The sequence below is a fragment of the Monocercomonoides exilis genome (genome assembly GCF_001643675.1).
Source record: "Monocercomonoides exilis strain PA203 chromosome Unknown scaffold22-1379369, whole genome shotgun sequence".
Lineage (NCBI taxonomy): Eukaryota > Preaxostyla > Oxymonadida > Polymastigidae > Monocercomonoides > Monocercomonoides exilis.
In genome coordinates, this window is record NW_027150567.1 from 1,163,281 (window position 1) to 1,190,483 (window position 27,203).

A 27,203-nucleotide genomic window follows, 5' to 3' on the forward strand; every position below is an offset into this window, starting at 1 on the left:
TGTCGTTGAAAATTATGTCAAACTTGCATTATTGAACATTCAGTACATCTACGTTACATTTTTATTTTCTGCAATTGCTTTTATTGTCATCAATTTGAAACCTTTAAAATGTTTGCGTTTCAAAATAAATGGATTAATAATCAACAAAACTCATATATAATTTTAAAATTGCTAAAACTTAAAGAAATCCCACCATTCCATATTTCATTCAAACATAAAAACCTCACTTTCCCAAAACTCAATCTCCTTTGAAGAGCTCAATTCTAAAATGCTCCTTTTTACTTCTGACAAAACTTGTTTCGCAACATGACATCGAAAATAATTCGAATTAGATTAAGAATAATTCATTTTCGAAATTTTTTAAAAACTGTCGTTATTTATTTACAGATATCGCATAAAACACCGGACATCGCTCAAAATACCGGACAAGATCGAATTCACAATAACTGCAATAGTAATAATTCTGATAATTTTCCCCAAAATATATCTCATCAATGCAAACTCAATTGATAAATGTGACTTTCAAAACAGCTTCATTTGTGCTCAGAAAAAATTATTATTTGATTCCAGGAGAAACTAGATTTTGAGTTTCTCAAGATTTGAATAATTATTTATTTCTGAGCAAAAATGAAGCTATTCAGAAAGTCTTGTATTCCACGTGAGTTTGTATTGATGAGACATATTTTGAGGAAAATTATCAGAATTTTACTTCTTGCGGTTATTGTGAAATCGATCTTGTCCGGTATTTTTTGCGATGTCCAGTATTTTTTGCACAAACTGTATTTTCGAAAATTTGATTTTTTTTTATTGGAAGAAAAAATTTTAGCAAGAATGAAAAATTCACACCTAGCACGTTTTATTATTCGATATTAAATTATTCTATCACAAAAAATCCGAAAAAAAAAAAAAAAAACGAGTTTCTGAATGTTCCTTAAAGTTGTGATTAACCGTATTTTTTTCCAAACAATTTTTTTTGTCTCTAAATTGAAAAAAAGAAAAACATCAATTATTAACACGAAAATGAATTCGTTTTCTTTATGTATTGACATTAATAATAAAATTTTCAATCAAAATGAATGAAAAATGATAAATGAAAATGCATCATTTTTCAATAAATGATAAATAAAGTCAATTGATGAGATAAAAACCAAGAGAATTTTCACCCCGAAACACAGGTTATTCATTCCTCATATCAATTATTTTTTCGTTTCGAAATTGATTTATTATTTTTTCGATATAGAAATATTAATTTAGAAATTGAATTATTTTTATTTCCGAATAAGAATTATTTTTTGTGTATATCAAGGAAAAATGTTTCAGTTGTTCCATTATCGTTTTTTTTGTTTTGAGCATTTTTCATCAACATCAAATTCAAAGTTTTAATCCAACTAGTATGAAAAAGAAGATTTATTTATTTATTCAAACTTGTTTGAATAATTGCGTACTTTATATAAAAAGTGAATAAATATATCCGCAACGATTTTTTAAAAAAGGAACAAAAAAAAAAAAAAATAAATGAAAAACATTGATAATTTGAAAACAAGAGATGATTTATTTTTAATAAGAGAAAGACACGAAAACAACATCAGTCATCCTCAATCAAGGCCTGCCATCGAGCGAAGCACGAGCTCAAATCCCTCATACTGCTTCATCGTGCCCGAAGCCGCAGCTTTTGCCATCTCCAGCACGATCTCTTCATCCAGCACATTCAGCAGGTAGATCAGCAGAGGGATATCGCTGATTGTCCGCAGAAACAGCTCTTTCCTCTTCTTCGCTTCGAGAAGGTGCTCCTTCAGATCGGCATTAGATGGAGTGTAGATGGGGCGATTGGAGATCGGGAACATGTTTGTGAACCGCGACTCGAATGAAGTGATGGGGACCTGAGAAATAAATGCACACACAAAAAGGGAAAGGAATATTGAATTATTTAGGTATTTTTTGTTAAAAAAAAAACATATAAAAAAAATATTAAAAAAAAAAGAGACAACCAAGAATAAATTTATAATTTTTATTTTTTTTTAAAAAAAAATCGTTTTTTGTTATTAAACGCAATCTACATACCACAACCAGACCAAATTCGACCTGTATTTTGTTTGTCTCTTTCATCTCCACCAGCACAGGCTCCTTCGTCTCGATCACATCCTCAAACTCTTGCTCGTCTTTGACAATTCCTCTCCTGATTATCCGCGTCAGCTGCATCGACACCTGATACGCAGACATCCCCTGCTTGTCCTTCTCCTCCTCCTCTTCCTCTGCCAGCGCACTCGAAGGCGTTGAGGAAGAAGATGCCTTTTGCATCTCCTTCTTTTCCCTCTTCTCCCTCTCTCTCTTCTCTCTCTCTTTGTCAGGCAGTGTCAGTGCCAGCGTGGTGAAGCGGTGTCCGTCTTCAATCTGGAACCGGGCTGCCTGGATGGCCTCCTGCGCTGTCAGCGGGCTCTCCCTCACATCGTGCGAAAACACCCACCCAACACGCTTCATCCCCAGCGCCGCCGCCAAATGCGCCATTTTGTCTTTCAGCGGATCCGGAAGTAGCCCGACCCCTTCTGCCGTCGACAGCTGCGGTGGCTCGTAGATGAACTCCGCTTCGACTCCCTTCTCGGGTGTTTCTCGTCCATAGATAATCCCAATACGCTTGAAGCGCTCTCCATAGGTGATGGCAAACGAGGCAAACGCCTGCCCTGCTGATTGGCTCAGTGAAAATTGTTTGCACTTTCTCTTTGTCTAAAAAAAAAAAGAAAAGAAAAGAAAAAAATAGAAATATAGATATATTTAAAGTGTTATAATATAAAATAAACAAAAACATATATTCGAATTTATATTTTATTCAAACCTGCCTCTTCATTGTTGGCATCAAACTGTGTTTCCATTCTTGACACTGGACACAAGATCCCCAAGGTGGGTGAAGTGGGCAGTGGCGTTGCAGTTCTACATATCTTCGAGACTTTGTGCATTTCGGACATTTCATGGATGGAGGATGGGTGCATTTCCCTGATTGCTCAGCTTCTTCACCTGATGAATCTGATCCAGCATCTTCGTCAACAAGAATTCTTGTTGTTCTGGCAGCTGCAGAAAACTCTGCAGGCGCCTCTAAAGGATCTGCTGATTTTCCTTCTTCGGGTTTTTCTGTCGAATCTGCTTCAGAATAATTTGCAAAAACCCGTGTTCCGTTTTCAAACTTGCAATCTGCGAGTGTCGATGTTAGTGGAAAACCTTGCTTTTCGGGTTTCGGAGAAATGGTAACTTCCGAGCTATTAACATGCACTTGTGTAGAAAACTAGTTTTGTAAAAACATGACGTCAACAATATTTCTGTTATGTCAAATGGTTACATACTTTTTCAATTAAATCTTTGATAGTACATGTGTTCATAATTTCAATACGAAACATTCCATCCCTTGACGTTATTCTCACAATCTATTTTATTAATCCATTATGAAAAAAGAAATCGCAAATAATCAAAAATAACGAAAAATTCTAACAATCTGCTTTGGTGTTACGGCTGGAGGGCGAGGACTTGCTGGCTTTGTAGTCTCAACAACATTATGAGTTGACGGTTTTTTTGTGGAAAATATGGATTTCCCTCTGTTAAACATGGACTTATCGAGAATAAATTCAATAATTTTAAAAATGAAGGTAATGGATCGAATAATTATTTCTTTTTTAAATGAGATTGGAAAATTCATGAGGTGATTATCATGAAATAAATACCCTCAATTCTTTTAAGAACATTGTTTGTGTTGATCTCACCCATTTGAATACTTTGATGTCAGCTCGTGGGATATTTGTTTTCCTTCATAAAAAGGTTGGAGATGTTTTAAATATTAAAAATTTTGAATCACCGGAATAACATTGCTTTTAACAATAAATTGTCAATATTTAAAAACTTATTAAACTTTCTTTTCATTTTATTGGCTTTTTTTAAACCGTTTCGTCTATTTTTAATGAAAATCGAATAGATTGAAATTCCCGACAAAATCCCACTTCACTCAATTGCATGGAATAACGAAACGGGTGATATTGCAATTGGTGGAGCGGGGGGCATGCTGAAAGTTTTAAAAATGGATTCAGATGTTGCTGCTGGTAGAGGAATGAAATCAATTGATGGTCTTGAAAAGCACAAAGGTGTGAAAATATATTTTCTTTATAAAAAATGAATAATTCAACGTTTTATTTTTAGAAACTATTTTGAAGGTTGGATGGAACGAACGTTTCCATCGTTTAACTTCTGGCGACAGAATTGGAACTGTAGTTGTTTGGTCATTTTCTGAGGGAAGATGGAATGAAGAGATGAATAATTCAAAGTTTGAAACATTCTTTTTTTTTCTTGTTGTTAATTTCATCTTATTTCATTATTTTAGAGGAAAATTTCCTGTTGCAGAATTTAAATGGTCAAGTGACGGAGAGAACATTTTGATTGCATATGAGGATGGTTTTTCTAAACAAAACCTTTTATTTCATTTTTTCAATATTTTATTTTTCTTTTACAAATAAAAAATATTTCAAACAAAATAAATACCAAAGGAAATTGTCTTGTGGGAACACATTCAGGAAAGCGTGTGTGGGCAAGCGATCTGGGATTTCGCATTCGAAGGGCCTGCTGGTCTCCCGATGGAAAGTACAATCTTTTTATTTCACTTGATAAAGGAGATGTCAGAATATATGAAAACAACCAGTATATTGTTTGACTTATTTATTTTTTTTTTCCCTTTTCGTATCTAATTGATAATTTGTGGTTTAATTTTTATGAACTGGAATTATTTCCTCTCTATATTTTTTTTTGGTTCCTTTTCAGATGAATCTTCCAACTCCTGCAATTGAAGATACACCCGAAGCGATGGCTGTTTGCATGGATTGGTGTGCTTCTATTGATATTTGTGTTATTTTGCTTATTTGTATCTTCTTCTTCTTCTTCTTCTTCTTCTCTTTCTTCTTCTTCTCTTTCTTCTTCTTCTTCTTCTTCTTCTTTTAAAAAAATTAATATTTTCCATTTCTCAATTCCATCCAATACACATATGTAAATTATCATCATTTGCGAATACAAATACAATCATGATAACGTCAATATGCATTTGCACTTATATTCCTTTCTTCTCCTTCGCAATTCTCTCTTCTCTGTTCATCTTATCTTCATTTCATTCATTCATTCATTCATATACGTACATACATATATATATCACATTAACTTCTTTTTCTTTTTCTCTTTCTCTTTCTTTCTTTCTCTCTCTCTCTCTCTTCCTCTCTCTCTCTCTCCCTCTCTCCCATTCATTCATTCATTCATTCATTCATTCGTTCGTTCGTTCGTTCAATTCAATTCAATTCATTCAATTCATCCATTCAGGTATGACGGCACTGAAGGCTCCTCCAACCCGTATGGCCTGACGCTCGCTGTCGGGTTCAACAACGGCCGTGCTCAAATAATGAATTTTGACGACCCATCAGTTGTGGTCAAGTTAGATGCCGGAATGGAAATAATGGAAGTGAAATGGAATTCTTCGGGGACGGTGCTTGCGGTGGGAGGGAGAAGGGTGATAAAAGATGTTGGGGCAGATGGAGGTTATGCTTCGGGTGCTGCTTCGGCTGGGGCGGGGATTGGGTTTGAGTATCAGATACAGTTCTATTCATCGACTGGGGTGGTGTGTGTTGGGTGAGGGGAAAAGGGAAAAGGGGGGATTATGGAGAGATTAATGCTTTATTTTTTATTTTATTTTATTTATTTGTATGAAAATAATGGTTTTCTTTTATTTCTAACCTTTTATTCCACTTCATTAATTCTTCCATGATTTTCTTTCTTTCTTCTTTATCTCTCTTTCTCTTTCTCTCTCTCTCTCTCTCTCTCTCTCTCTCTCTCTCTCTCTCATACCACCTCAGCATCTCTTCTCACTCGATGTCCCTGGATGCCCTCAAGTCCGCTCCACTGCCTTTGACATGGCGTGGGAACAAGGATGGCACAGAATAGCAATCGTGGTTGAGTCAGCCATCTTCTTCGGAATTGTCAAGATGCATCATAACTGGAGGTATTGGATAGCTTATTTATTTTATTTATTTCTAATTATTTTATTTATTTTTTATTTTCTCTTTCTCTTTCTCTTTCTTTCTCTCCTTTTCTTTCTCTCTCTCTCTCTCTCTCTCTCTCTCTCTCTCTCTCTCTCTCTCTCTCTCTCTCTCTCTCTCTCTCTCTCTCTCTCTCTCTCTCTCTCTTACTACCTTCTCCTTCTCCTATCCTTCTCCTCTTCTCCTCAGCTACTTTGCGGAAACCCTCCTCTACTCCTTCACATCCTCTGAAGAGAACAAACACTACCTCACCTTCTACAACACCTCCACAGGCGAACGTGTCTTCCAACCTGTTCCTTTTCCCTTGCTGATTGCGTCACACGGAGAAAGCTGCGTTATTGTCTCAAAAATAGAGGAAGATGACAGAATGAGAAAGGGAGGTGGAGGAGGAGGAGGAGGAGGAGGGGGAGGAAGAGGAGGAAGCGATGCTGTTGATGGCAGTGCGATCCCTGGCGGAGCATCAGTTTCGCTGAGTGGGCAGATGATGGGAATGGATTCTTTGAACCCTTCATCATCATCATCTTCTTCTTCTTCCTCTTCTTCTGGTTTACTCCTCTCCAAACCATCTCAATACAGGCTCTCCCCCACATCCAGTGCGTTTGCTCCGATTGTTCCTGATGGGAAGGGACCTTGTCTTGTGAGCATCAACAACTCTATAGGGGCAACACTGGACACAAAACGGATCTTATTTGAGCCACTTTTTGTGGCAATGAACGGGACACATGTGGTGCTGGCGACAGAGGAGAGGGTGTGGGTGTGGAACTATGCAGCGAAGGAAGGGGGAGGGCTGAGTGGTGGTGGTGGTGGAGGAGGGGGAGGGGGAAGTAATGGAGGAGGAGAAAGAGGAGAAGGGAAGGGAGGGAAGATGAGGAAGAGGAGGAGAAGGAGAGGAGGAGATGATGAGGATGATGAGGATGATGAAGAAGATGATAAATATGATGATGATGATGACGATGATGATGATGAGTTTGGTGAAGAGAAAGATGAAAGAGAAGCAGAATTTCATATTGACGATGTCAGATACGAGGGGAGGAAGAAGGGAATTAGATTTGAGAGAATGAAGTATGTGACAGAAAGAGGAAGAGGAAGAGAAAAAGAGAAAAAGAGAAAGAGAGAAAGAGAGGAAGAGGAAGAGGAAGAGGAAGAGGAAGAGGAAGAGGAAGAGAAAGAGAAAGAGAAAGAAATTTATAATTTTTATTTGAAAGTTAAAGGAAGAAAAAGTTGATAATTTCTGTCTATAATGTCGTTTTTGATATAGCTTTTGAATGCTTTAATTTTTATTTTTGCTTATTCATTGATAAAACATAACATTATTTCCATTTTATTTATTTATTTGTTTGTTCAATTCTTTCTTTCTTTCTTTCTTCTTCTTCTTCCAATCAAAACTTCTTCTTTCCTTCTTTCCTTCGTTCCTACTCTCTCTCTCTTCTTCAGTCGCACCCCTCACCCCATCACTTCCATTGCACTTTCTCCAAACTCCCCCGTTCTCTTCATCTCTCGTGCCAATGGTGTCATCAACCGCTACAACCTCCTCTCCCTCACTTCTCCTGCCTTGCCTTCTTCTTCCTCTTCCTCTTCCTCTTCCTCTTCTTCTTTATCTTCTTCTTCCCCCTCCTTCCTCACGCACCGTTATAATGTTAAGCTTCCCACACGTATCAAAAAGATGTGTATCAACTGCAACACGAAGATGATGATGTGCATAGACATGGTTGGGAGTGTGGGGGTGTTTGAGATCGGAGTGGTGGACTCGAAGGAGAAAGGTGGAGAAAGAGGAGGAGAAGGAGGAGAAAGAGGAGGAGGAGGAGACGGAGATGATGATGAAGGAGAAGAGGAAGAAAGCGAGAGCGACTCAGAAGAAGATCCCAGCGAGCGGCAAAGAAGGAAGGAGAGGAGAGGGAAGGGAGAGAGAGGAAGCGGAAATAGCGGAAGAGGAGGAGGAGGAAGGGGCATTCTTGGCTCTTCCCTTTCAGGCACAGCCTCCACAGACACACTGCAAAGAGCATCAGATGTGCCATTCCAGTCGCTTTTGAGGCTGCCCATTGAGAAGAGAGGGTGTTGGGACGCGAAGTTTAGTGAAGATTTTCCGGACATGTTTGTGCTGACCGAGAAAACGCGTCTGTTTATCTTCAAAGGGAGCGAGGCGGAGGATCCGATTATGTTTAACAATTCGTATATTGGCTGCTTCAAGGAACTGGAGGTGCTGACGATTAACTTGGATGACCTGCTGACGCAGCCGACACAGCCAGAGGCGACGTTCATTGCAAGGCACACGACAAAAGCGCTGAAGAACACGACAGAATTGATATGGAAGGTGTCGTTGCATGAGGCCTTTAAGTTCATCAAGGACCATCCACACAGAAGATTGTGCCAGATGCTGGCAGAAGCGGCTTTGTTGAAAGATGAGCTGGACTTAGCAGACAAGGCGTTTGTGCTGTCGAAGGATTATCAGGGGATTAGGCTGGTGAAGAGGCTGAGATTGCTGGATGTATGGAGAGAAGGAAGGAAGGAGAGAAAGAAAGAGAGAGAGAAAGAGAAATATTTGATTGATTGTGGAATTATTGAGATATATTATTAATACATTTTTATTATTCTTTATTTAATTTTTTTGTTTCCTTTTTATTTTCTTTCTTTTCTCATCCACATTCTCATTCTCATTCTCTTTGTCTTTGTCTTTGTCTTTGTCTTTTCATTTCCTTCTCTTCCATTTCCAGTCTCCCAAGCGCCGTCTAGCAGAAGTGCACATCCATTTAGGCCATTTGGATGAGGCGGAGCAGATTTACATTGAAGAAGACCGGTTTGACTTGGCAGTGGCGATGCGAATGAAGATGGGGGACTGGGGAAAGATTATTGACTATGCGAAGGGGGAGAAAGGGAAGAAGAGGAAGAGAGGAGGGAGGAGAGGGAGAGGAAGGAGAGGAGGAGGAGGAGGGGATGACGATGATTATGATGATGATGATGGAGAAGAAGAGGAGGAAGAAGACATGGTGGTGGGGATTGGAGATCAGAGGTCGAAAGAAGCGAAGGTGGAGTCAGCAGTTGATGATGAGCTGTTGCATGATGCACTGGATGAGATGGGTGAATATCATGCTGACAGACAGAACTGGTGTGTTATTATTATTATTATTATAATCTTCATGCTATTGTGATTTTGTTATTTATTTATTTATTTATTTTCTCTTTCTCTTTCTCTTTCTTCTTATTCTTTATATTCTTCTAATTCTCATTCTTATTTTTGTTTTTCTTTTTGTTTTTCTTTTTGTATTTCTTTCTCTTCCTTTCTCTCTCTCTCTCCTCAGGCGTCTCGCCATCGCCTACTTCCAGCAGTCGCACAACATCTCCCGCCTTGCCCAGTGCTACTTCGTCGTGGAAGATTTTGCCTCTTTAGAATCCCTCCTCTCGCAAGTGCCTGAACACGACCCTCTTCTTGTGGAGATTGGGTCGATGCTGACGACTGTGGGGCTGGCAGAGAGCGCGCTGAAGGCGTTTCTGAAGTATGGCGATGTGGAAATGGCGATCAACGGCTGTGTGAGGCTGAACCAGTGGGACGTGGCGCTGTCGCTGGCGGAGAAGCACGGAATCACACAGATTGATCATTTGCTGACACAATACGCGGATTATCTGCTGGAGAAGAAGAACACACCACAGGCGGTGGAACTGTGTGTTGGGAGAGGGAAGGAGAGAGGAAGAGGAAGAGGAGAGAGAACGAGAGAAAGGGAGAGAGAAGAGGAAAAGAAAGGAGGAAGCTTCTTTTTTAAAATTTATTGATAATTATTTAAAAAAAATTGTGAATTCTTGTATTCATTAACATTTTAATTTTCCATTTTATTTTTATGTTTTTTTTTAAAAAAACTTTTTCTCGTTCTCTCTTATTTTATCTCTTTCTAATATTATTATCATTCAATCATTCAACTTTTTACCTTCCCTTTCCAGTTACCACCGCGCCGGCAAATTCCTTGATGCAGCTCGTCTTCTGTCAGAAATGGCACAAAGCGTCAGCAATGCCGGCGGAAATCCGATGCGAACGAAAAAAATATACGTTTTGGCGGGGCTTGAGATTGAAGCACATAGAAGCAGGTTGTTTTCTCCACAAGTTCCAATGTTGGGGAGTGGAATGAATCCATCTTCTTCTGCTTCTTCTCTTTCTCCTTCCTCTTCTCCCTCTTCTTCTTCTTCCTCCTCTTCTTCCTCCGCACTCTCCCAACTAGACAAGCTGATTGCAGACGAAACCACCACTGCCTTTGACCCGAATCTGGAGCTTGTGTGGAGAGGAGCGGAAGCATGGCACTTCTTCCTGTTGGCACACAGACAGTTCTACAGCGACCAGTTCAAAGCAGCCATGAAGACAGCCATCTGCCTGACACGCTATGAGGATATCGTCGACAAACGCACAATTTACTCGCTCCTGGCGCTGGCGGCGTTTCGGTGCAAGTTCTTCAAGCAATGCTCATTGGCGATGAGGGAGCTGGAGGAGATGGCAGGGGTGAGTGCAATGGGGAGTAGCAGCGGTGGAGGAAGCGGAGGAAGTGGTGGGGTGTTTGGGCAGAACAGCTGGGATGCGATGTCTTCGATTGCAGGGCTGGGACGAGGAAGCAACGGAGGGAGTGGAGAAGGAAGTATTGTTGGAAGCGGAGGTTTCGGATTGTCTGCCTCAAGATTTGGAGGTGGGTCATCATCATCATCATCGTTGTCGGGGCAAGGAGCGTTTGGGGCTGGTGGGAAAGGAATGGATGGAGCAGGGGCTGGAGGAGCATCAGCGTCGCAGATGATGGACGGGTCGATGTCGTCGAAGGGGAGTGCAATTGCTGAGCTTGCATTGCAGATATTTACGATGTTTGTTGATCTTGTTGGAATATTTTCATTTAATATTGATTATTACTATTATCGCTCTTTTTCTTTCTTTCTTTCTTTCTTTAATTTTTAATTTTAATTCCTTTTCAGGTATGATCCTGTTGACCCTCCAATTCAGGACATTGGAACCTGCCCCAACTGCAACAGCAAGATTCCTGATTGGTTTGCCATCTCATTAATTGTTATTCAAAACAGTAATTTTAATTTTTTTTTATTTTAATTAAAAAATGTGAATATTTTGATAAACAACTAATTCAATATCGTTATCCTTCTGTTTTTTTTTTTTTTTTTTAACAATGCAGGTCTTTGTCTTGTCCTTATTGCAAGAGCCAGTTCAATGCTTGCATCGCAACTGGAAGAGCTTTGTTGAAAGGAAGCACAACCACTTGCACAAAATGCAGACACATTGGATACACAAGCGAAATGGCGAGAAGAAACTACTGTCCCCTTTGCCATGCACCGCTGCGACTTTAAGGCATTTCTCATAACATTGATTTCATTTTCGTTCTCTCCCTTTCTCATTTCACAAACCACAACTTTTAATTCACCAGTTATTACGAATTCATGTTTGATTCAAGTCAATCTTTAATTCTTTTTCTTATCATCTCATTTGCAACAACACATTTTTTAACATTTGTCAGCTTCAACTTCATATTCGATCATGTTTAAATGAATTCAATTTTTTTTTTTTTTTGAAAAAAAAGTGCTTTTAAGATTTATCAAATTGTATTTCTTCAATAAAAATCTGAAATGATTCAAAACAAAACACAAAAAGAAAAAGCATTTTCCTTCTTGTACGCTAAAAGCTAAATAATATTAAAAAATCTGTCGGAAAAAAAAAAAAAGAATTATTATTTTGTTAAAATTTATAAAATATTAAAAAACATTTAATAATAAAAACTCAAAAATATTTATCTCAGATCTCAAAGATTATTTAAATATCAACATGAATTTTCTGACATATGCTTGTCATTTTTAAGGATCATCATTGCCAAATAAAAACACAACAAACAACATTTCATACCATTTTCCAGCTAATTGAACACGATAAAATTATTTCTTTTGCAAGCAAGTATACAAACATTATTTCCTAAGTTAAATATATATTAGCAATCCATCAATTCTTTTTCAACTCATTTTTCTTTCTTTTTAATAATTATAATTCAAAATGAAATTCCGATTATGACTTTGACCCTTAATTGTTCAAAGTGGTTGGTAGCTGGTGTGATTAATCACTTCATGAGAAGTGTTTTTATGTGCTATTTTTTTTGAAATTTCCATTCAATAATTGCTGTAGTAATGTTATTTTTGCTATTCGCATTAGTTATGTCTGCGGAAGCTCTTCACACTCTTTCGAAAAAAGTTGGAGATACCTTCACAATTGAGTTCCCATCAAACCCATCAACAGGGTACACATGGAGTTTGGTTGAACCAGAAGGAAATGCTGGAGGCATGTTTTTTATTTAAGTTGTTTTTTAGTAAACATTTTTTGAACAATAAAAAATTTTTAATCAGAGATTCTCGAACTTGTTGAAGATAAATTTATTAGCAGCGTTTCAAATAGAGATCCAAATGCACCAAGAAAAGTATGAATTATCGTTAAAAGTTATTTTTATTTTCTTCATTGCTATTTAAAGGTTGGAGCTCCTGGAACTCATCAATTTACTTTCAGAGCCCTGAAATCCGGAACAAACGATTTTGAATTCATCCATGTATGCTTTTTTAAAAGCATTTTCGAATATTTTGTATCTTTTAAATTTTATTTATAAAAATTCCATTTACAAAAATAATAGCATCGACCATGGGAACAGAAAAATCCAGCCCCTGAAGTCTATCGTATAACAATCGATTAAGCGTTTTTAATTGTCTTGCTTTTTTGCGAACATAAATATTTTTTTAACCTTTGAAGCTCATTTCGTTTTAGAATTATTATTTTATTAAATTTTTTCCTTAACAACAAAAGCCTTTGTGCGTAATTTTTCTCTGTTTTTCCGAAATGTTTACGTGAAATGATGAACAGCAACTGAATGGATGTATTTTTTAAAAGAAAATGCAAAAATAAATGTCCAGAAACGAAATAAGTTAAAGAAAAAAATTGAATAAATAAAATAAATAGAAATGGTTTAGTAAAAGACAGAGAAAGAAAATATTATCAACAGAAACATAACTGCAAGACAAGAAAGAAAAGTTTAAAGAAGAAGAATAAATAGGAGTCTTCTTTCATAACATGTTTTCTTTTTAACTTAAAAAAACTAGGAATTTGAATAAGAATAAGAAGAAGAAGAAGAAGAGAATATAAATAATGCAGTTGAGCCTATAAAAAAAGGCATCTATTCAAACAAAATGCAATCAAACAGGAATTAAATGAAAAAGCAAAGACAAGTGTAAAAAAGATATATAAAGAATTAGATACACACGCAGTGTTGCCAAAACAGAGAAAAAAAAATGAAAATTCTTTCTTTTTCTTCTTCTTTTTTAATGAATTTTTTTGAATTTCTTCTTCAATTTGAATAAATGTCATCCTTTTGATAATTAACAAATTAACAACGAAAAAAAAAGGAAAAAAACACACATATAAAACTATACGAGAATTAAAGAGAAAGAGAAAAAAATGAAAAGAATAGAGAAGAAAAGGAAGGAAGGAAGGAAAAGGAAAGAATAAAGGAGAAGAATTATGATAAAAAGAGATGATCAACGTGTTTGAAAGAGAAAAACATATCCAGCAAATAAATGCATTGAGAAATGAAGAAGAAGAAGAAGAAAACAATGAAGAAGAAGAAAAAGATTAGGAGATAAAATTAAGAAAGAACACAAAAGCCTCAAAGGTTGAATAGAAAAAATTTATTTCTCTCTCTCTCTCTATCTCTCTTTCTCCTTCCCCTCTCCCTCCCTCTCTCTCTCTCAGCCACTCTTAATTCCACCCAATCTTCTTGTATATGTCTGTATCGTATATAATTGCCACTGCCAATGACACAAGCCCAGCTACTACGCCCACAAAGAAGATGGCAATCGCCAGAATAATCTTCGGCGACTTCCAACTCAGCGGAACCAGCAGCTCCTTCACCCTCTTCTCGCACTCAATGTCTATCGCATCTTTCTCCACAGGCTTCAAATCACTCGAATGTGCCTGTGAGTCATTAACATTTGATGGCTCGCTCTTCACACTCCTGTCAGCATTCCCGTCTCCATCATCGTATTTTGGTGGCTGGCTTTGCGAATTCTGCTGACTTTGCTGTTGACTTTGTTGTTGATTTTGCTGCTGTAATTCCTCAGGTGTCTGCAATCCCCCCGCCGAAGTGAATGTAAAGTGAGTGCTTTGGTCAATTGGTGTCTGCGAATTGGCAGAGGACATGCTCAGCGGAGAGACAGATGGCATCGGAGACATCAGAATCGCTGGGGTCGTCGAGGCCAGCAGCGGAATCCCTGACGGTGTGGCGATGGCAAGTGCTCTACGCTGAGAGGAGGAAGAGGAAGAGGAAGAAGAGGAAGAGGAAGAAGAGGATGTGTTGGAAGAGCCTTGGTCTGTTGACTGCCATGACACATCATCAGGGGCAACCATGTATCTCTTCCCAACACTCGTCGACTTCTGCTCAGCTTCTTCTTCTTCTCCTCCTTCTTCTATCTCGTCTCTCCCATACCCTTTGCCCCCTTCCTCCCCCATCTCAATATCGTTCTTCTCCTTCTCCTTTTGCCCTCCCTTCCCTGCTGCAGCGGCGTCAGGCGTGTATGCACCAGACTTCTTCGATGGCTCTATGCCATACAGCGTCTGCCTGCGCTTTGTGTTCACAAACGGCCCCGGGTTCGTCTTGAGGCGGATGTAGAGCATGGTTGGGATGATGAAGGAGACAGCAGAGCCGGCGGTGGAGCCGATGATGTCGAACACGAAGGAGACAGAAGGAAGGAGGATGGCAAGCAGACAGGAGAGGGCGACGATGCAGGAGGCGGTGATGGCGGTGGCGAGGGACATTTTGGAGAGGTGGCGGCCGCAACAGAGGTAGTTGTGGCGCCATTTTTCAGGGAACAAGGAAGGGATGGAGCGGTGTGAGTACATCGTCTTCGTGCGCTTGCCGAACTTGGTGAGGTCGATGATGACGCGGACGATGTTGAAGAGCACTGTGCGCGTGGGCACCAGGATGAGCGGGTGTGAGAAAATAATCACGATCAGCGTCGCTATCCGCCCCACAATCAGAACAGGGTCGCCGTCGCCGAACAGCGTGAGGATGTTTCCAGGCGACTTCGCACTGAAAAAGAGGTCGGTGAACTGCACGTAGCCGAAGATGGCGCATCCGAGATAGATCACAGACACCACGCAGAACGCAGCGATGACCACTTTCTTCATCGTGGATGGGCTCTTGTTCTTGATCTCGGCCTGCACAAGAGGGATGTTCTGTTGGCACCCGAATGCAAAGCAGAGTGTGGAAAATGTCTGGATGATGGTGATAGAGGGATGCACCAGCTCAACTGGTCCGTGCTCTGCAACTTCTTTGAAAGGTGCGAAATTCCGCACAATGACAAGCACAACACACAGAGTCATTGCTACAATGGCAAATGAAGAAAGCGTGCTGAGTGAATCCAATCGTCTAAACCAACCCAATGGTTGGAATATGACACCTGCTATTAAAATAGATATCAACCATCGCTCTACCATTACGCTGTCGGGTGACACTCCAAATCCAAGTAGTAGTGAAATGAGAAAGTCTGTTGAAAGAATTGTGTATGACCATAACACTCCAAAGCATTTGATGAATGTACAAATCGCAATTGCAAGGATGCCAGGCACTCCAAAGAGTATGCCAGCCATCTAGAGAATTAAAATGATGTTCAATCCAAATTCAAACACATGAGATAAAACAAAAATTAATTAAATTCTTTAAAAAAAAGAAAAACAAACATCTCCAAATGAATAAACTCCAATTGCATCAGCAACTTCAATTAAATAACACAAGCAAATATAAGATATTATAAGCATGAAGATATAGATCAGCATAGCAGGAAGCATTCCTGCCTTTGCAAAAGCAAAAGGTAAGCCAAGAGTTCCAGCTCCAATAATTGTATTACAAATGTTTGTCGTTGCAGCAACAGGATGAGAAGGCTTTTTTTGAGGTATTTGATTTGTGTGTTTCTGCTGTTTATCGGCCATTACTCAAAAACAGTAACAGTTATATACCAAGTCACAAATGTGTAATAATGATTATAAACATTGAAAGTGAATAAAAATTTACAACAAAAAATATGAGCAATGACGTACAATTGCTAAATTCACCAGCTGAAATTTTGCTTTGGGGAAATATGAAGTGTTCTTTGGACCGATACTGATCAAGGGATATGTTACGGGTCGGAGATGGAAAAATGATGAATTAATTTATATAAGCAACTGTGGAACATTATTCATCTCTTTATCGTTTAACCGATAATGTGATCTTGATGCAAACCATATTGCATTAAATCAGATTATTAATGACATTTTTCTAATCAACAAAATATCAAGCGCATCTTCCTTTAATGTATATTTATGTTTTAAAAAAAGTACAAAATGCACATTATTTTACCGAATAATTTTGGTTTTAATTGTAATTTCAACAAAACAAACGATAATAAACTATCATATTTTTTGTAATCACGAACAATTTCTCCAAAAAGAGATTCGATTTCGAACACATTTACTTTGTGAATAATAAAAATGATATATAATGAAATTTTATAAAAGAATCTAAAGGAATACAAAAATAACTTGCCCGTAGCCACAAAGAGGGATGCAAGAGTTGATTGGCAGAAAAGGTGAAAGACTCTCGTTCTCGAAGAAAATACTCCAAAAGAAAAATCTAAAAATCTTTACAAAAGTTTTAAACTGTAGCGCTGTAGGTGTTGGCTGATGAAGGTGCAGAAGAATATGGAGATGGTTGAGATTGTCCTCCATTTTGAATTTCATTTCTGCACAAGAAAGACAACCCGCATGAAGCAACTGAAATCGGAAAGAGTTTAACGATAAAATGAACTAAAATAAATCTTAATGTTAAAAAATGCAAACGCTTCAGCACGATCAAAATAACTGACATAATAATCCAATAAACGCGGCCATACAATCCTTTCATCACAACACCTATTTTTATTCAAATAAAATAAAATAAAATAAAATGTTTCAATAAAATATTTCGTGCAAACCAATGATGATAAGATGGATAATTTGGAAAAATGTGGAAAATCCACAAAGGAGGATGTAGAACCAGACTGGTCCACTTGTCTTGTTATTTAATGCATAAAATCCAACAATTGCAATTGCTAGATCTTCCAATGAAAATGTGAAGAAGTTATTGATCATTGAAAAAACCTTTTAATATCATTCAAACATAAATGTGTTAAAATCTTCGGGAAAATAATTTCATACAACAATCAAAAGGAGAACCAGCAACAAAATTTTGTAAAGCAAAGTCGATGAAGAGAATTGCGACAACATCTTAAAAGTAAGTTGATCTGCTCTTATAATTTCTATTATTTATGCTTTTTTGAAAAAAACGATGGAAAGAATTTATTATGTTTAATTTGAATGTTTTTCTTTTGCCCAAAACATATCAACAAGATTCGAAAATTGATGAAAATGAGAAATATATATTGGTTGCTTTGATAAACTGTTTTTTGAAGAAAAGGCTTTGAACAGTTTTTTAACACAAATAATCGAGCTATTATGCAAAAACTATCATCATTCGCAGATAATCTTAAATCAAAATTAACTCATGATGATAAAAGCTCCAAAGATGAATCAAAAAAAATTACTGTTGAAGATACTGAAAAAATAAATGAAAAGAAAAGTCGTGAAGAGCCAACTGCTCATATTTCTCAAGACAATGGGAATGAACAAACTTTAGAAGATGAAAATACTAAAATGAACTTTGAATCAGCGTATCAATCAGATTTGAATGAAGTTCAACAAGAGCAACAAATTTCTCCAAATGATTCGACTAAACAAACAGAAAACGAAAAGAAAAAAGAAAAAGAAGGCTTCTTTTCTTCGTTTAAGCATCGTACAATGGATATGGTCGATAGCGCAAGCTCGAAAGTTACGAAAGTTAAAGATTCTGCAATATCAAGTGTAAGCTCAGCTGCAAATAGCGTTGTTCAGGGTATTCATAATTATCTTTGTAATCATTTAAATAACTTTTATGCGTTTGTTCAGCTGGCGAAAAGAATTGGAAACGCAATAAGTTGTATTATTGCGTCAGATTTTTCTTTTTATTCTTTAATTTATTTTCAATTGCTATTGGAGCAACAGTTGTTGTCCTTTCAATTGTTTCGTTTTTAATGAATCCTTATCTCTCGACAATGGGAACTCGAATGCTAATGTCTGGGATTTCATTAATTACGATGGGAGCGTTCGGAACTGCTTGCTCTTCGATGTGCTGCTGTTGCACTTCGGCAAATGCAGGATGCTTGCGAAAGACATTTCTCGCAGCATACTCAGTGGCTTTTGAATTGATTTGTTTTGGAGCTATGTTTGCATTCTTTAATTTATAATTTTTTTTTCTTTATCAAGTGCTTTTTTGAATATTCTCAGGTATTTATTCTTTTCAGGCTCATGGAACGAGATGGCCATGCTGGATGGAAACAAGTCATATTTCTTTGGAGTTGATTTCGAAAGAATAATCCGCGAAGCAAAGCTGATGGACAGTGCCAAAGCAGCAGAAAAGTTGGATATCAACAACATCCTGAGCAAACACTTCATGGTTCTCAAAGTGGATTCCATCATGTGCATCGTGGGATTTGCGTTTGCAGTGCTGAATGCGATCTCTTCATCATTTTTGCTGAAGCCGGAAAACTTTTTGAAGGTTTGAGAAGAAATTATTTTTTTATTCTTCTGATAAAAAATTTTTTTCTATTTCTCTCTCTCTCCTTTTTTTTTTTTCAAACCTTATATAACTTAAATATGTACTATTTTTAATGCTTTTTTCATTCACGATGTTGCAATTTGAATGTTATAGCAAATGAAATACATCCTCCTGCAGATTACTGTGTTGTGCGGCTCTGAATTTATTTTCTTGGGCTCTTTCTTCAAAGTCCTCAGTATGTGTATATTTTTAGCTATTGGATTTTTTTATTGGAAATTGATTCTTTTTCAAAAAAAAAATTTTTTTTTATTTCTTTGTGTTATTTCTTATCAATGATTCTTCATATCTTTTATTATTATCAAATAATTACATATATTTATTTATTTATTTATTTATTTATTTATTTATTTATTTATTTATTTGAATGTTTTTGCAATTATCATCATCACTTTTTCCTCTCCCCAGCCACTTACTCCATGTTCCACAACAGCTACCTGACTGCCCTCATCACCGTCGGCTCTGTGGTGGATGTTGGTATGTCTCTATTTTCCATTGTGAAGATGTTCCAGTGCTTCAACCCGATTGCCACGTGTCTGAAGTGGTCGCGTGTTATCGTCGTGGCCATTGCGGGTGTGGCGTGTCTGGTGATTGGGATATGCATCATTGTGCTGCTGAACACAACAGAAGGAGCACTCACAAGGAAGGAAGTGGTTAGAATCGAGATCGAGAAGAAAGTGGTGGATGTTTATTATTCCCCCAGTGAGCATGCTGTGGCTGGCAGTTCTTCTTCGATTGCCTCGCTTTCCTCGCTTTTTGTGCCCATTGCGAATGAAGAAGAAGGAAGCAATGCAACCACGTTGTATCAGCTGGCAGCTGTGCGGAAGGCAAATGAAGAGGAAATGGTTGTGAAGCCTGAATATGAGAAAGTTCTGGATAACTTCATCAAGAGCTACGGCTGTAATTATCCAGAAATCACTGGGAATGACGAGTTTTGCAACTATCCTCTTAAATCGATGGTTGATGTTATGACTGACACTTCGTATGATGTTGCGAGAAAACTGGGTATGTGAGCAATGGATAAATAATGTGGGATTAATTGCATTTATAGAAAAAATGGGAAATAATATTTTTTTTTATTTTTTTTTAAAAAAAAAAACAAATTATTTTTTGATTATATTGCAATATTAATGATATTTTCTCATTCTACGTTACTTTCTCTTTCTCTTTCTCTTTCTCTTTCTCTTTCTCTTTCTCTTTCTCTTTCTCTTTCTCTTTCTCTTTCTCTTTCTCTTTCTCTTTCTCTTTCTCTTTCCTTTTTTTTCCACCCTCATTATTTGCCAAAACCAGTGTATTCGTGCATGATTCTGTTTGGGTTTATTGTTGTCGCGCTCTTCATCACAGTGCTGTCTGACTATCTGTTTAAGATATGGTATGCCGTGATTGATGTTGCCCAGGAGCTTGTTGATGGCGAATCTGGAGAGGAAAGAGAAGAACGAGAAGAGAAGGAAAGAAAGAAAGAGGAAGAGAAGAATAAATCGAAAAAACAGAAGAAGCAAGAAAAGGAGAAAAAGCAGAAGAATCAGAAAAAAGAAAAAGAGGATAAAAATGAGAAAGATGATAAAAATGAAGAAGAAGAAGAAGAAGAAGAAGAAGAGGGAAAGGATGAAGGCGATAAGGACGGGAGTGAGAAAGCAGAGGGAATGGAAGCAGATGAGAATGGAGGAAACGAAGGGACAGATGAAATGGAGGTTGGGGCTGTGGAAGAAAGCGGCGACAGCAACTTGTTAGAAACAAAGCTAAGCGACAATATTAGCAGTGTTACAGGCCTTCTGAAAGAAGTCAAAAATATCGTTCCAATAAACATATAAGACCATTCAACATGAATTACTACGCTTTTACTCGATTCTAAAGCAAAATGAGGCACAGCTAGAAAAGCCAAATTTTTTTAACTTCATTTCAATTTTTTCTATTTGTCTGTTTTCGTTCTTTTTCTTTCAACATCATTCAAAACTTTGTTTCTTTTGATTTACGTTTATGTGCTTCGTCTTCCTTATTTTATTCCAAGATTGCATCTTGCTCTCCTTTGATTGGATGCATTTTTTCTAATCTTTTTGGTTCGTGTTATGTTGTCATTTCCGGAATAGTCTCGGGAATTCTTTTGTAATCGACTTTAATTTTCTTTTCACTTTGAACACCTTTTCTTTATCAGATATACACGAAAATATTTTCTATGTAGGAATTAATTTGAATTAAGTTTGCTTGAAAAAGAGATGGAGCGTTGTTTATTCTGGTGCGTTAAATGACTATTAAATAAAATCAAAGGTACAATGCCAATTGGCGGATATCACTTATTATAATCTGTGAAATTACAGAAAAAAGAATAGCATGTGACAATATTTTTTTTGTTTTATGAATTCTGTTCCTCACAGTAATTTTTTAAAATTCTTCTCATATTTTTTATTTTTCTTTATTCTTTTTGAAAGAGAATGAAAGATTATTTAATGCTTCTAATTCAGAAAAAGTTTGGAACATATTGTTGTTTTTTTCATAAATGCAAAATTTTTACCCAACATATGTTATTTCTCTTAATAACACTTCATTTGAATATTAGAAAATAGTGTAAATATTATTTGCTCTGTTGAAAATTCAGTTTTATATACAAAAGGTGATGTATGAAAACTATGAAAATAAAGTGTTCTCAAAGATTTCAAATAACCAAAAATATAAAAAATAAAAGTTTAAAAACAACATCAACAAAAAAAACAATCATGTATGAAAACTCGTGGAAATACAAGCATGACTTTGATGTTGTTTGAAAAATAAAAAATCTCAAGTATTTTTGAAAAAATGGAAAAGATAAAAAAAAAATTGACATGGAAAAATTTTTTTGGTACAAATTAAAATATCACCCAATATAAAAAAGAATAATCAACTGAAATAAAATTAAACAAAATAAAAAATAAAAATAAAACAAATAAATTAAAAATTATCAGCAAATAAAAAGAATAAGATGATAACACAGGGAAGTACAAAATTTTTTTAGGAAAAGGATAAGGAACATTAAATGAGCAGTTGAAGATACAGAATAAATTCAAAAACATTTCTAAACAGATCAAAAAACAGCCTTTTTATAACCTTTTGATTTCCTTTTCCTAACAATCACAACAACAACCACAACCACAATAACGGCAACAACAACGACCACAATTGGCACAACAATTGCAATGATTTTCAATGTTTTTTTCATTTTGGCCAGATCTTGCTTCACTTTCACGTATTTCTCATACACATCAACTGGGTCTGATATAAAATCTTTTTTCGCAATAATCCATCCAACAGCTGATTCGTTGTAATCGAATGCAAACTCGATAGCGCCTTCCTGTTCTAAAAATTCTTCTATGTCTGGTGCAATTATGAATACTGATCTTGAAGTTGTATTGACTGTGTTTGAACTGTCGATATCCAAATTGTGTGCAGCTGGAAGCTTCAGATGAGACATTGTCTGTTTCATTTCAAGATAAATAGCGCCAGAATATCCGTTTGGTGCGGAGCATGACTTGAATGTGCATTTCCTAGATCTTCCTATGGACACTGTTGATCCTTCACACTTGCATTCAAGTCTCAAGCCAGCTGTAGTTCCCTTCGCAGTATTCACATTCTGTATATTCAATCCCTCAATTGAAACTTCACTCATGTTTTGATAGTGTTTGATTATTTCTAATACTGCACCATCGAGGATGTTTACTTTGCTAATCTCCACACCATTTAATGTCACTTCTTTTGGTTCATTAAAATCAAAAAGAGGACCAGAAAATGTCATAAATGATGCTTCATCTGTGCACGAAACAGAATTCATTACAATTTTTCCGTTATACGTTTTCACGAGATAATCCGCCACAGGTTTATTTCCATCACCATTTGAGGTTATTCCTCCTTGCGATTGTGCCCCAACTCTGGCAAATCTGCAGAAGTTAATTGCCAACGATGATCCACTTAATGTTTCACAAATTAATCCACTCCACTTATGTTCAGTTGCAGAGAATCGGAATGCCAAATACTTGAATTCCACAGGTTTTGTAAAAGAAAATAGTGAATGTTGCACAGATACATTACAATCAATTGTAACCTCCGTATTTCCACTTCCATCGCTCTTTGTTCCTTCTATGGTTATTCCTTGATTTTTGCTGAACTCTATTTCCTCTGCAACAAGTGGAATTTCATCATAAACAACATAGATATTGCATGCATTGTCTCCAAGTAGATTATATGCACTATTCAATGATTTCTTTTCTTGACCGATCGAAGTTCCACTATTGCTGTTATCTCCGCTTTGCTTAACGTAAACTTCATTTAGTTCTGCTTCATACACTTCTTGCGAACTAATCAATGAAACAGATAAGAAATAAGTAAAAACAATAAGCATTCTTCCTGCTATTCGCTTTTTTGTTTCACAACAGATCGATAAATCCTTTATACAAATACAAACGGCATCCAATTGAGCTTTTTTTCAAATGGAAGACCAACTTAAAAATGTTATAAAAAAACAAAGGAAAGTGGGCAGATAACGGTAGGCCTTTGCGACACACTGACTTTGTCAAACGGAAACGACAATCCGACCGACAGGGACGTTCATAACTCTTTTGAGACTTTTCAATTTGGAAAATTTTAAAAATTGGAAAATATTTAATTTCAAATATTTTTTTAACTCCATTTATTTTGAGAATTTTAAAAATGAATAATAAAACATGAAAATGCAAAAAGAATTTTTTTGTTGTCAAATCGACAGATCTTTTCGACTTGATCATGTCTTGATCAGTCTGTCTGTCAAGATCAGTCGGTTTGTCGAGATCATTTGAAAAATGAGTGAAATGAATCTAAACGACTTTATTAAAGAATTGCCGATAGAATTACAAAGATGCTTGTCAGCGAAAAATATTGTTTGGCAATTTTATTTTATCCCAGCATGTATAATTATTTATTTTTTAAAAATAATTCATCTTTGTAGCTTGAAGCATTTGAAAGAAAAGTTGAGGAATTAAAAAACAATGATTGCACATTCGTGGAATTAATAAGAACAAAATCTTTCAATGGCGGTAATTGTATGTTTCATATTAATTATCACTCAGATTAATTTGCATTTTTCTGCTTTAAAACAAGTCTACAAGCACCCAAACAATACTGGAGAAGAAATTGGTAAAATTCACTTTGAAACTTTCGATGGAAAGCTTTGGTTGGCATATACTCCTGTCAAGATGGATGGATCATTAAAAAAAGATGGACACATTTATTTCTTGTGTCCAAACAGTAAACACGGTATAAATTGTGCCATCTCCGGAAGAAAAGGATGTGACAAAGTTACAAATCATCGATGCGCATTGACGACTACATCTTCTATTTTGCCATATTTCAAGTTTCATCCATCTTCAACAAGATTTTCTGAAGTTCCTTCAAAGAAAATAGTTCCAACTCATTTTCAATTTGATTCATTAATTGAACATTTTTTACATTTAATTGGTCATTGCAATATTGCGTTTCTTTCTGCTTACTCCAATGAATTCAACAAATTTATTTCTTCTTTAATAATCACTTCACAACAAAATCCAACTCTTTCACCGACAACCATATTTCCTACTCTCACATATCGTAAGCTAACAGCACTTATTCATGAAGAAGGTAAGAAAAGAATTGCCAATAGAAATACAAAAATATTCAATTCAATGGTTGGCGTAATGATGGATGGAGGTGTTGTAGCAGGAAAAAAATACACTGTCATCACTATTGTTCCGTTACAGACAAAGGCATCTCCATTTTTCTGGAAAATTGAAAAGGCGTGCTTCACAACTTCCGATTATTTTCATCTTGCAAATGAAATTATAACAGAAATAGCTGACTTGAAAGGAGAGGTGCGCTGTTTTTGTACGGACGGCTTGCTGCCACAAAAACTTGCAATTCAAAGCTTTGCAGATCAAACAAAGTCGACCTCAATCACAGAAACACGGAAAAAAATTACTCCTCTATTTGTTTACTGCTGCAACCATTTGATTAATTTAATTGTCACACGCATATTTAAGGATAATTCATTTTTCGTGCAATTAAAAGAAGAAATAACGTCATTTTCAAAAATTTCCAGAAATGAGTCCACAAAAAATCCATTTTTACCGAAATGCCCTTCGTTCATTGAATCAAGATGGCTATGTCTTTTTGACATATGTTTTTTTATGACAAAAAATATACACAATATCTCATTTACAGACTATTTCTGCAAAGTCAAAATAGATGACGTGATCCGATGTGAATTATTACTAATTCCTCTGAAACAACTGCAATTGTTCTTTGAAAAAGACGACACAAAGCTTGGAGATGTGTTTCCAATTATCCTTAAATCCATTGCGCAATACATGTGGTTGCAAGATCTTGAGGAATTTTCTTCCCCTGATTGGCAATATGGAGTTTGCTTTATTGTAATCCAACTGTTCAATTCATTTTTGGGGAAAGAACGAGGAGATCAAATCGCTTTGGCTCATTCCTTAACTCCAATTGGAATCCTTGACTACAGAAACGGTTTGTTCTCAAAGTCTTATTCGACAGAGTTAATGACATTGAAAGAAAAATACAGATCTTTTAAATGTTCATCAATGTTTTCAAAGGATTCAGATCAAACTCAAATTCAAAGGATGCGTTGGGATTCATCTATTCAATCTATAAAAGATATAATGCCAAGTGACTCCGTCTTTATTTGTCCTTCTAAAGAAGTTCCAAATACTACTTCTTCAAAGAATCAACAGAAAAAGTTACGAACACTTTCTCATGTAATGGAAGATAAAACCAGCGAAAATGAATTTTTATCAGACAAACAATATGCGCTTTCATTTTATTCGAAGAATGAAAAAATAAATTTTCCAACAAATTTTCCTCACCCAATATTCTCTTCTCCATTATCAGTTGAGACTTTTTATTCTGCTCTTCAGTTTATAAGCCCAGAAAAAGACAGAAAAGCAGAAGCAATTACCGAAACACAAGTTCAACTTCCGCCGCTTCCAAAAGATTTGCACTCTATTTCATCAACTTCACCAACCAACTCACCAAATAACAGTTTGCTCCATTTATTTGCTCTTTTGATAGAAAACACACTTATCGAAAAAGAAGTTATTACTAATGAAGAAGATATTTTTGGGGAAATAGATTTTGATGAAACAGGCATTATTCAAGCAGAAAACGATTCGGCGGATGATGAATATGATGAAGGATCTAACATTTCTGAACGTGGCGAACAGGAATTATCAATTTATGAAACAAGAAATAAACACTCACATATTGAAGAAAGTGATTCACAATCAAATTCAAACGAAAAAAAGGAAGATAAATGTTCAGATAATGAAAAAAGCCTTTCAAAAGATGAAAATGATGTTGAAGAACTCGGCGTGAATGAATTTATTATCACAGACTGCATGAAGACAACAGAACAAATAAAGAAAGCACTTTCAAAAATCCAACAATCTATTTGCATGGACTGGTTTCTCCGATTGAAGTTAGCTTTCAATGATTATTTGTCCAAAATTTCTTGTTTGAAAGCTTCAAGTCATATTGAGAGCATTAGAGCTTTATTTTCATCAATGTTGCTGGATAATGCTCAAAACGTGGATCGCACTAATACTCATATTTTCTATTCTGAAATTTCAAAGCAAGGAACAATATCAACAATTTTTGCAAACATTTGTTATTCGTTGACGATGTTTCCGTGCAGCGAAGCATCTTGTGAAAGAATTTTCTCTCGCTTGAGACGAATTGTTGGAGATAGAAGGTACTCGCTTGCACCAGAAACGCTCAACGCATTGCTTTTACTGTAGATGTTTAGATTTTTTTCAATAAAACATTCAACTGCTATAGCTATCTTTTTGCATTTCAGTGAAGAATTCTGAATATATTTGAATCCAAATGAAATTTCTTGACAAACAATGAGGTTTGTTGAACAAAGTATGCAATTATAATTTTTCTGAACTGTTTTTGAAACAAACTTTCGATATTTGTCATTAATAGAAGAATCTTATTGTGAATATGTGGAATTGTGAGTTACAAATACAAGGTTTTTTAAATATTTTTTCAAATTTCCAATCAACATCTATATTTCAGTGTACAAATATGTTTGTTCTTATTAATTAATTTATCTACTCCGTTTTCAGATGCTTGTAATACACATTGATCCATTTAACAACGTTCGTTGAACTTTTATATTGTGTTCGAACGTTTTTCATTTTTCAGAATGAAGAGCGATGTTCATAACTGATAATAATCACAATTCAACTAATATTTTCTGAGCAATTGAATTTTTTCATATCGCCAATCAAAAGATAGTTTGTTTGCAACAAAAGGGTCTTTTGTTCATCAAGTTTAATTGTTCAAGTGGATTCAACTTTGAAATAGTGCTTCAATTGTTTATTATAGAATCAACATTTGAGAAATAATTGTTTTTATATGTAAATGATAT

At 36.1% G+C, this 27,203-nt stretch overlaps 7 protein-coding genes across 7 annotated transcripts; 3 read left to right on the top strand and 4 right to left on the bottom strand.

Moving 5' to 3' along the window:
• Positions 1-1,354: 1,354 nt before the first annotated feature.
• Positions 1,355-3,627, bottom strand: MONOS_1854 (putative Nuclear pore localization 4 (Npl4)). The gene is made up of 5 exons (XM_067871568.1): positions 3,479-3,627; positions 3,333-3,413; positions 2,831-3,274; positions 2,062-2,721; positions 1,355-1,880 (listed from the first exon to the last, which is right to left on the bottom strand). Exons 1-5 carry the CDS (start codon positions 3,590-3,592, stop codon positions 1,596-1,598), a joined length of 1,584 nt encoding a protein of 527 aa, XP_067727631.1. The 5' UTR covers positions 3,593-3,627; the 3' UTR covers positions 1,355-1,595.
• On the top strand, positions 3,627-11,555 carry MONOS_1855 (putative WD repeat domain 35; the record flags this gene model as incomplete). Its single annotated transcript, XM_067871579.1, has 15 exons — positions 3,627-3,632; positions 3,724-3,801; positions 3,956-4,121; positions 4,177-4,300; positions 4,358-4,428; positions 4,521-4,678; positions 4,792-4,853; positions 5,338-5,632; positions 6,286-7,112; positions 7,485-8,535; positions 8,762-9,153; positions 9,347-9,706; positions 9,981-10,880; positions 10,989-11,060; positions 11,201-11,555. The coding sequence occupies 15 exons, from the start codon at positions 3,627-3,629 to the stop codon at positions 11,370-11,372; spliced, it is 4,734 nt and encodes a 1,577-aa protein (XP_067727632.1). The 3' UTR covers positions 11,373-11,555.
• Positions 11,556-12,095: 540 nt separating this feature from the next.
• On the top strand, positions 12,096-12,877 carry MONOS_1856 (putative inhibitor of cysteine peptidase). The gene is made up of 5 exons (XM_067871590.1): positions 12,096-12,120; positions 12,196-12,348; positions 12,414-12,484; positions 12,536-12,610; positions 12,692-12,877. The coding sequence occupies exons 2-5, from the start codon at positions 12,198-12,200 to the stop codon at positions 12,749-12,751; spliced, it is 357 nt and encodes a 118-aa protein (XP_067727633.1). The 5' UTR covers positions 12,096-12,120; positions 12,196-12,197; the 3' UTR covers positions 12,752-12,877.
• A 932-nt stretch (positions 12,878-13,809) lies between these two features.
• MONOS_1857 (putative amino acid transporter) lies at positions 13,810-16,038 on the bottom strand (the record flags this gene model as incomplete). Its single annotated transcript, XM_067871601.1, has 2 exons — positions 13,810-15,699; positions 15,790-16,038. The coding sequence occupies 2 exons, from the start codon at positions 16,036-16,038 to the stop codon at positions 13,810-13,812; spliced, it is 2,139 nt and encodes a 712-aa protein (XP_067727634.1).
• A 452-nt stretch (positions 16,039-16,490) lies between these two features.
• MONOS_1858 (uncharacterized protein) lies at positions 16,491-17,631 on the bottom strand (the record flags this gene model as incomplete). Its single annotated transcript, XM_067871611.1, has 5 exons — positions 16,491-16,860; positions 16,927-16,998; positions 17,061-17,226; positions 17,284-17,384; positions 17,628-17,631. 5 exons carry the CDS (start codon positions 17,629-17,631, stop codon positions 16,742-16,744), a joined length of 462 nt encoding a protein of 153 aa, XP_067727635.1. The 3' UTR covers positions 16,491-16,741.
• Positions 17,632-17,681: 50 nt separating this feature from the next.
• MONOS_1859 (putative K+-dependent Na+/Ca+ exchanger) lies at positions 17,682-21,363 on the top strand. Its single transcript, XM_067871622.1, has 6 exons — positions 17,682-18,016; positions 18,070-18,385; positions 18,448-18,718; positions 18,872-18,953; positions 19,184-19,780; positions 20,066-21,363. Exons 1-6 carry the CDS (start codon positions 17,779-17,781, stop codon positions 20,584-20,586), a joined length of 2,025 nt encoding a protein of 674 aa, XP_067727636.1. The 5' UTR covers positions 17,682-17,778; the 3' UTR covers positions 20,587-21,363.
• Positions 21,364-21,615: 252 nt separating this feature from the next.
• On the bottom strand, positions 21,616-23,209 carry MONOS_1860 (uncharacterized protein; the record flags this gene model as incomplete). The annotated part of the gene is made up of 3 exons (XM_067871633.1): positions 21,616-21,650; positions 21,854-23,097; positions 23,205-23,209. 3 exons carry the CDS (start codon positions 23,207-23,209, stop codon positions 21,616-21,618), a joined length of 1,284 nt encoding a protein of 427 aa, XP_067727637.1.
• Between the last annotated feature and the right edge of the window lie 3,994 nt (positions 23,210-27,203).

Bases quoted from the DNA above. Each gene is read 5' to 3' on its own strand.
- MONOS_1856 (XM_067871590.1), top strand. From the start codon at position 12,198: ATGTTATTTTTGCTATTCGCATTAGTTATGTCTGCGGAAGCTCTTCAC. The intron at 12,485-12,535 runs GTATGAATTATC...TGCTATTTAAAG, and splicing joins ATCCAAATGCACCAAGAAAA to GTTGGAGCTCCTGGAACTCA. The intron at 12,611-12,691 runs GTATGCTTTTTT...CAAAAATAATAG, and splicing joins ACGATTTTGAATTCATCCAT to CATCGACCATGGGAACAGAA.
- MONOS_1854 (XM_067871568.1), bottom strand. From the start codon at position 3,592: ATGTTTAACAGAGGGAAATCCATATTTTCCACAAAAAAACCGTCAACT. The intron at 3,275-3,332 runs GTATGTAACCAT...TTACAAAACTAG, and splicing joins TCAAAGATTTAATTGAAAAA to TTTTCTACACAAGTGCATGT. The intron at 2,722-2,830 runs GTTTGAATAAAA...TTTTTTTTTTAG, and splicing joins TGCCAACAATGAAGAGGCAG to ACAAAGAGAAAGTGCAAACA.
- MONOS_1859 (XM_067871622.1), top strand. From the start codon at position 17,779: ATGAACTTTGAATCAGCGTATCAATCAGATTTGAATGAAGTTCAACAA. The intron at 18,719-18,871 runs GTTTGAGAAGAA...TGAATGTTATAG, and splicing joins AGCCGGAAAACTTTTTGAAG to CAAATGAAATACATCCTCCT. The intron at 19,781-20,065 runs GTATGTGAGCAA...TGCCAAAACCAG, and splicing joins TGATGTTGCGAGAAAACTGG to TGTATTCGTGCATGATTCTG.